This window comes from Anguilla rostrata, chromosome 16 (assembly GCF_018555375.3).
Source record: "Anguilla rostrata isolate EN2019 chromosome 16, ASM1855537v3, whole genome shotgun sequence".
NCBI lineage: Eukaryota > Metazoa > Chordata > Actinopteri > Anguilliformes > Anguillidae > Anguilla > Anguilla rostrata.
In genome coordinates, this window is record NC_057948.1 from 1687224 (window position 1) to 1696291 (window position 9068).

The 9068-nt window shown below is 41.3% G+C and overlaps 1 protein-coding gene across 1 annotated transcript in view; it reads left to right on the top strand.

The window, feature by feature from the left end:
- The first annotated feature begins 7008 nt into the window (after positions 1 to 7008).
- LOC135242443 (NACHT, LRR and PYD domains-containing protein 3-like) overlaps positions 7009 to 9068 on the top strand; it is a 56291-nt gene continuing 54231 nt past the window's right edge. Inside the window, exons 1-3 of the mRNA XM_064313525.1 lie at positions 7009 to 7154; positions 7538 to 7648; positions 8273 to 8383. Of these exons, the coding sequence (XP_064169595.1) occupies positions 7096 to 7154; positions 7538 to 7648; positions 8273 to 8383 (281 nt within the window). The 5' untranslated portion in view covers positions 7009 to 7095. The remainder of the gene's footprint in view (positions 7155 to 7537; positions 7649 to 8272; positions 8384 to 9068) is intronic.

The window sequence follows — 9068 nt, forward strand, 5'->3', positions numbered from 1 at the left end:
TAATTTAAATTTTCACGCAAGTCCGAGTTTTCGTTATATTCTTGTCATTTTGCGATTAGCCTATATGGAATTGACGACGAGAAAGTAATCAAACAGCAAATTGTTTACAACGTGTGCATGTTTTCTGCTGTTGTTGCCAGTTATACATATAAATGTGAATGCATTCTGTCGCTTCGGATGTCAAGACATGAAAGTGAATGTTCGCATAAAAACATAATGAATGTGTTTGAGAGGATATATGAAAATCAATAAATACAAAAGTAACCATATATAGTCATTGTTGGTAACCCGTTGTATATAAGTGGAATAAACCCATCCGGGCTGTCCCGGTTATTAGAAAATAATGTAGGCTACTTCGGTGGTAGTATGGGGTTACAGAAGAAATCATATGACAGATGGACCAATGACAACGTCGCTTTTTCATACGTCAGTGGGCTAATTTGCCTAATCTTCGCGGTGGAAACGCAGACAACCATGGGCTGAAGGAACCTTTTAGTTCCTGGTAAAGTAGTTCCTGGGACTAAAAGTTCTGGGTAATTTTGGTGGAAATGCGGCTTGTGTTTGTTGGAATACTGTAAACACAAAGCAGATCTATTCTGCCACCTGGTGGCCTTGTGATACTACTGCAAGTGACTGAACTCCAAGGTTGAGTATCAAGGCAGAAGTTCACAGGTTCTCAAGAGTTCACTGAACTGAAAAAAAAAGTAGAGAATCATCAATGCTGTGCCTCACCTTGCGTGCAAAGTGCAGTGGGTCCATCTTGTTTTTGGAATCCTTGAGTATAAATGACAGCACTGTTCTCTCCAAAAAAACTACTGCAAGTGATGTCAGAATGATCATGTTGTATTTTTAACATGATTGGACAGTACTATGCTTTAGAAGTATGTGGTCGCAGTGCAACACCAATCAATGAAAAAGCACCGATAGACTATGTGTAATCCCATCTATAAACTGTTCTTGATTGTTAAATCATCATCTGGATCATTTGTGAAACAGCAATTTACAGCCACACTGTATCTCCTGCAATGCTTAAAACATGAGAATAACTGTGTGCAACATGAGGTGTACATATGACAGATGAACACATTAAGAACGGCAGTACTTTAAGGCACTGGCAGTTCAGTTTAAATCTTACTGTTGCAAAGTTTAAATGTCTGGATTGGCAGGGCATTTTTTGAACATATTTCCAGGAAACATTTAAAGCAGGTACACGAGGTAGACAGGAAAATACCAGGTCAGACAACAGTTTCCCACAGTTACAAGGAGCACCAGAGAGGTACACATGCCACAGCTTGCAGAGGAATTCTTGGAAATTTGCTAATGCCATACGGCAGTACTTTTATTAACATGAACGAGCTTGTCTGAGTAAATGTTTCCCTGTTTGTAATTACATCAAACACACGTGATGGAGACAGAACCATGACATGGCCTTATGTTTAATCTTGATGCTTTGCTTTAAAAAAAAAAAAAAATCACCTTTGTTATGATAACAAGCCTACACATTAAAAGCTCATTTTAACATTTACCATATTTCAGCTTGTGCGCATATATATTTTGTAATGTAATAGAACAGAAAAGCTGTTTTTCATGCCGGGGATGACCTTTCATAAGCGGCTCTGACATGCAGTCATATGAGCACCCAAGGGGGGTCCCTAGAGAGCGATGAATCACAGATCCCTGTCTGACTGAACCCTCCCGTACCCTGGGCAACACAGGCACCAATCGTGCATCGCCCTGTGGAGCTACCGGCCACAGTCGGCACTGGCACAGTCCTGATTCGACCCGAGGCCGTGAGGCTCATCCATGCACCTCAGCGTGGTGCCTTAACCGAATGAGCCATCCAGCAGCCCCAAGCTTACTTTCAATAAAATTACAACTTATCAGCATCCTCAGGAAATGCTAACTACCATACAGAATGTCAAATAATCACTGCATTGACAAGAACCACTGAAAGCAGGTACATGAGGTAGACAGGAAATCATCAGGTCACATGACATTTTCCCACTGTAACAGACTTTAGTACAATATGCACCAGGGAAAAACCCACTACACAGCATGCAGAGGCATTCTCCAAAGACTCACTAAGATGTCTCAGTCTTGATAGTAGTTTCTAAGCATCACACCTCATATGGTCACATCTCACAAGCATGGAGTCTCTGTCTGTGGTCACACACGCATGCTACATCAGTAATTAGGCATCTCAGCACACAACACGACAGCACAGTATAGTGCCTGGGACGGGGGTGGTATATCCCCATTGTGGGTGCCAAAGCTTTTCGGGCCCTCTCAGGATTGCATTTGGGACGGCCCTGACCTGCATTCCATCCTCTCCGTAGCTCTCCATCGCTCTTTGCCCTCATCGCCATGGTAACTGGGAATGTGGAGTCTGGGACAAGGCCATAGGCCTAGGCAGTGGCCAGGAGTGCATACAGAAATACAGAAACATACACTTCCCTTCACTACCTTAAGCCTCCAAGCAGCTGTACATGGCAGAACACAGTCTGAAGTGCATTAATCACTGCAGGTTTCCCACTGAATCAACAGGAACTGAGGCAGAGCAGTGAAAGAATGGGCAGTGATTCAATATGCGCAATCATATAGACATGAAAACTGTTTTTGATCAATAAAACATTGTCTGGATTATTTGTAAAACATTTTGGTTTAAAGTCACATCTACTGCAATTACTAAGACATGAGAACTCCTGTGGAGTTCTAGAAAAGACTGTTGAAAAAATAATATTTTCGTTCCTTTAAACAGCCGCTAGATGGTAATGGAAGTTCAGTTTCAGTCTGAGCTATTGTCTCATGGGCGCTTGCTAGTTTGAACCATAATCTCATGTTTGTGGCAAAAATAAGAGAATCTGCATAACAAGTACATTAAGCAGCAAGAATCATTTTGCAGAGTTCTGAGCGATAGCCTTGTAATAACTTGTCACTAGATGGATTACAGAAGCTTTCTCTGGTCAGCATGAATTTTGGCTTTTTGTGCATTACTGTTGCACTACGAGTGTCATCAAATTGTTGTTGCAGAAATCATAAATGATTCCATGTTTTCACTTGTGGGCAAGAACATGGACACTGATGTTTCTTAATCTGAAGGGAAACTTTATGCTGTGTAAAATTAGAGATTCAGTGTTGGCTTTTTAACGTCTGCAGACAGAATTGTGTAATTATTTCTTTATTAGGAGTATATGGACACAGTGATCCAGTACCCAGAGGAAACCAGCACAAGCACAGGAACTTGCTAGCTCCATGCAGAGAGGACGCGAACCGGGACTCTAACTCGGCTTTTTTTTTTTTATCGTCACGCAGATTGTTTTACCGTGTGTGATTTCAGGATTACACTTTTTGCCCAAAAATTGAATTAAAGAGCATCAGTGCTCTTATTTCTCTCTAGGGAGCCACACATAAACACTAATGTGGGTAAAACCAGACCCAAAGCCTTCAGTCGTTGCAGCCGGGAGAATAGAAGCTAGATGAGAAGGGGTGTTCGGAGGAATAGGAATCTGTAGCTATGATCGCAATAACGCTTAATTTAGTTAAATAAAACAGGTAATAAAATGTCGCCCGAGGAGTAGACGAGGAGTAATATGTTTTTTTTTTTTCAAATTCCCCATTTGGGACCAAAAAAAAAAAAAACCCCTTTCAAATAACTTTTAAACATTTTAACGTTTATTTTAGCATTTATTTGGTATTTTATGATCATTTTACCTATTTGGATATGACGGAAGTCACAGGCCTGTCGTCGGCTACATTATGACACCTGCTGCTGTAACAAAAACAGACCGAACATTTTAACTGCTAGTTTTGCTCTGTATTCACACAGTTTGGATTAAGACAAATTAACTTGATGTCTGCCATGTTAAAGTCGGTGGTCGGTAGTTAATTCACGTATGGAGCTTTTATAGCTGGTCTTCTATCATTTGAAACGAGACATTAGCTCCCGTATACAAGAGCATGCTAAAAAGATGCTTAAAGGATATTCATTTGCATATTTGCTACCCAACTCTGACTAGTTTCAATTCATGAAGACCTAATGGCCATGTATTTACCAATTAATTCTGTTCTATTGAATTTGCACAAGTTTCAAGGATAATAAATGCAACTACTTTAATAGTAGCAAGAACTGAAAAGAACTTCGGTTATAGCTGCATTAAGACGCAGTTTCTTGCGTGAACCACAAGGTGGCAGCATGTAGCTGTGCATGTAGGTCTACTTAAAATCACGAAAGCGTCCGATTTCAAAGCCACACGTCGAAGGGAATTTACGTTTTGCCTGAGTTGGATTGAAGCTGAAATTGAAATACAACATAAATTGTACTGCAGCTATTTTGAATCGAAATACAATTACTTAGAAACAGAGAATACATGATAAAATGACTTTAATGAGATAAAACCGGACTACTTAAGAAATAATGATCTACTTTCATGAATTATTGATTTGGGTAATTTTTGGATGTTTTCCAAGAAGATTTCTCACGAGCATGTTTGTGTTTGTTAAATGTATGTAAGGGAGGTTTGTTTATAGATAAATGTGCAGTCAGAACACTGACTGGAAGCATGGGTAGTTAACGTTGCCAAATGTTTTAAAATTTTACATGAAACGCAATAACAGTGATATCAGTCGGCTATATTGTCACTAGCATATCGTATACGCCTACAAGCAAAATACATGCATCTCAGATACTGACTTGATAGGGGTCACAATTATTGGCACCCTTAAAGATTGTAAAAAATAAAATCTAACAGAGTGAACTTTACACCAGCATGTATATAAGACATTAAGCTGATCTCAGGCCTTAGGAACTGTGTCGTGCTCTTCCATGGCGTGCTCCTTCACTGGAGTATAAAACTGAGGCAACCTGCTTATAAAATCCATTTTTCATAAAAAGCAACAAACTCACAAATGAAGAAAAAAATGGTTGTTGACCTTCAAAAATAAGGAAATGGGTCAAAAACTAAACAAAGAAATATATGACTTACTACTGTGACATAGCCGGGCGACACAGCTCAGGAGGTATGACCGATTGTCTGGCAGTCGAAGGGTTGCCGGTTCAAACCCCGCCCTGGGCATGTCGAAGTGTCCTTGAGCAAGACACCTAACCCCTAACTGCTCTGGCGAATGGGAGGCATCAATCGTAAAGCGATTTGGATAAAAGCGCTATATAAATGCAGTCCATTTACCATTTACTGTGAGACCAAATATTTATAATTTTAAAACCACTGGAGTAGCGTCAAACCTGTCCAGTAGAGGGCGCTAGTGTATCTTAGCCCCATGCACAGAGGTAGATGGTTCAGAGAGCAAAGAAAAATCCAGTGGACACAGTTGGAGAATTGCAGAACTTGGTTGCATCAGGGGGTCACCAAGTTTCCAAATATACAATTAATTGCTATATTAGATGCTCCAAAATTAGATGCTACCTCCATGCCAAAAGGCTACTTGGAGTGGTTTCAGGAAAAATGTTTTTACCGGGAGTAATCAACAGTTTCAAGAATCTAAATAGTCTCCTTTGTCTCACCTACGGTGGTCCGGAGAGATGATATTAGAGCTCTTTGGCCAAGCATAGCTGTTATTTCATTTGTGGCCTTTCTGTTAGCTTGAACTAGTCTGTCCATTCTCCTCTGATCTTTCATTAACAAGGTGTTTTTTTTGTTTATCACACCATTCTCTATAAACTCTATAGACTGTATTGCATGAAGATCCCAGGAGGACAGCTGTTTCTGTGATGCTGGAACCACCACGTCTGGCACCAACAATCATGCCACAGTCAAAGTTGCTTAGATCAGTGTTTCTCAACCCTGGTCCTGGGGACCCACTGCCCTGCATGTTTTAGATGTCTCCCTGCTCCAACACACCTGATTCAAATGAATGGGTCGTTATCAGGCTTCTGCAGAGCTTGATGACGACCCATTCATTTGAATCAGGTGTGTTGGAGCAGGGAAACATCTAAAACATGCGGGGCAGCGAGTCCCCAGGACCAGGGTTGAGAAACACTGGCTTAGATCACACATCTTGTCCATTACAATATTTGCTCAAACATAAAACTAAACATCTTCACTATGTCTGCATGCTTTATATATTGAGTTGCAGCCACATGATTTGCTGTTTGGTGGAGTAGGCTATTTGCATAAATGAGCAGGTATTCCTAATTAAGTGGCCAGTATATAATACAGAGGATATAGGTTTGGTGTTGATTTAGGGATGTGTATATAGAAACAAGCCTCATACCTACTGTTAAATACAGTGGTGCATCTTTAATGTTATGGGGCTGTTCTGCTTCCACTGGTCCTGGGGTCCATGTTAAAAACAACAGCATCATGAACTCTACCCAGGTACCAGGATATTTTAGCCAACAGACTGAAAGCCGCTAGTGGATCTTCTGGCAACACAGTGACCTCAAGCACACATTACTATTCACAAATAAATCATTAATTAGCCACAGAAGACACATTTTGCAATGGGTTAGGGTCTCCAGACTTGAACTCCACTGGAAACCTGCAGTTTTTATTGAACAGGACAGTTCTTTAGCAAAGATAAAAAGATATTAAGGATCTGGATGGAGGAAAGTTCTAAGATCCCTCCCAATGTGTTCTCCAGTCTTATAAGACGTTATTCATAAAGACTCAGTGCCATTATCCTTGCAACGGGAGGGTGAACAAAGAATGGAATATGGGGGAGGAGGCAATAATTGTGACACTTATTTTCTGGAAATAAATGTATAATATGAGAAATGTGTAATTTTGACCGATTCCATTCAATCGTTAATAAAAAATATTTATCAAGTTGTACAATCAATATAGAGTTTACCACTGACATTTATGTAATACAGTTGTTCATCATTATCAAGGGTGCCAAAAAAGTTTAAGGTGGCTGTATAGAACATGTTTTGGGCCTATTTTAGTTCTGGATTGCTTACTGTCAACACCGCGGTGTGTCGTATATGCGTGTCTCTGTGTATTAGTGTGTCTATATGTGTGTTCAGTGTGCTCTCATTTTGTGTCTTGACAGGTCGGCTGATATGGGATAGAACCCATATGTGGTATAAACAGGTATGATGTGTTCCAGTCTCCTGAAATAGGGGGCGCTGTTTCTAAAATGAGTCTCTCAGGGGAGCCAGACACCACAGGAGGAGCCCTCAGCACTGACAGAAAGAGGTATAAATACATTATTCAGAGTTAATGTGCTGTGAGTTAGAGCTGCAGTAAGAGGATGAGTTTAACTGGAAGCTCTGTCTGTATGTGCTGTGAGTTAGAGCTGCAGTAAGAGGATGAGTTTAACTGGAAGCTCTGTTTCCATGTGCAGTGAGTAAGAGCTGCAGTAAGAGGATGAGATTAACTGGAAGCTGTCTCCATGTGCTGTGAGTTAGAGCTGCAGTAAGAGGATGAGTTTAACTGGAAGCTCTATCTCCATGTGCAGTGAGTCAGAGCTGCAGTAAGAGGATGAGATTAACTGGAAACTGTCTCCATGTGCAGTGAGATAGAGCTGCAGTAAGAGGATGAGTTTAACTGGAAGCTGTGTCTTCATGTTTTGTTCACAGGGTCCAGGTAGAAAGAGCAGGATCACCTGTACCCAGCTGTCTGTCTATGAAGAGTGAAAAGTCAATGGATCGTCCAATCGGCTTCAGAGGAGATTTCACAGGTGATCAAAGGTAATTAAAGAGGTTCAAATGGACACTAATCTTTAATTATACTTCAATGTTACTGGTACCATTCAGTTGCAGGTGAGCTGTTTTATACAATATTCAGATCTGCAGTAACTAAGAGCTGCAGCAAGAGGATGAGTGTAACTGGAAGCTCTGTCTCCATGTGCTGTGAGTTAGAGATGTAGTAACAGGATGAGTTTAACTGGAAGCTCTGTCTCCATGTGCTGTGAGTTAGAGCTGCAGTAAGAGGATGAGATTAACTGGAAGCTGTCTCCATGTGCAGTGAGTTAGAGCTGCAGTAAGAGGATGAGTTTAACTGGAAGCTCTGTCTCCATGTGCTGTGAGTTAGAGCTGCAGTAAGAGGATGAGATTAACTGGAAGCTGTCTCCATGTGCAGTGAGTTAGAGCTGCAGTAAGAGGATGTGTTTAACTGGAAGCTGTCTCCATGTGCTGTGAGTTAGAGCTGCAGTAAGAGGATGAGATTAACTGGAAGCTGTCTCCATGTGCAGTGAGTTAGAGCTGCAGTAAGAGGATGAGAATAACTGGAAGCTGTCTCCATGTGCAGTGAGTTAGAGCTGCAGTAAGAGGATGAGTTTAACTGGAAGCTCTGTCTCCATGTTTTGTTTACAGGGTCCAGGTAGAAAGAGCAGGATCACCTGTACCCAGCAGCCTGTCTATGAAGAGTGATAAATCAATGGATCGTCCAATCAAGTTCAGAGGAGATTTCACAGGTGATCAAAGGTAATTAAAGAGGTTCAAATTGACACTACTTTTTAATCATACTTCAATGTTACTGGCACCATTCAGTTGCAGGTGAGCTGTCTTATACAACATTCAGATCTCCAGTAACTAAGAGCTGCAGTAAGAGGATGAGTTTAACTGGAAGCTCTGTCTCCATGTGCTGTGAGTTAGAGGGGTAGTAAGAGGATGGGTTTAACTGGAAGCTCTGTCTCCATGTGCTGTGAGTTAGAGCTGCAGTAAGAGGATGAGTTTAACTGGAAGCTCTATCTCCATTTGCTGTCAGTTAGTGCTCCAGTAAGAGGATGAGTTTATCTGGAAGCTCTGTCTCCACATGCTGTGAGTTGGAGCTGCAGTAAGAGAATGAGTTTATCTGGAAGCTCTGTCTCCATGTGCTGTGGGTTAGAGCTGCAGTTAGAGGATGAGTTTATCTGGAAGCTCTGTCTCCATGTGCTGTCAGTTAGAGCTGCAGTAAGAGGATGAGTTTAACTGGAAGCCCTGTCTCCATGTGCTGTGAGTTAGAGATGTAGTAAGAGGATGAGTTTCACGGGAAACTGTCTCCATGTGTTTGGAGTTAGAGCTGCAGTAAGAGCATGAGTTTCACGGGAAACTGTCTCCATGTGTTTGGAGTTAGAGCTGCAGTAAGAGCATGAGTTTAACTGGAAGCTCTGTCTCCATGTGCTGTGAG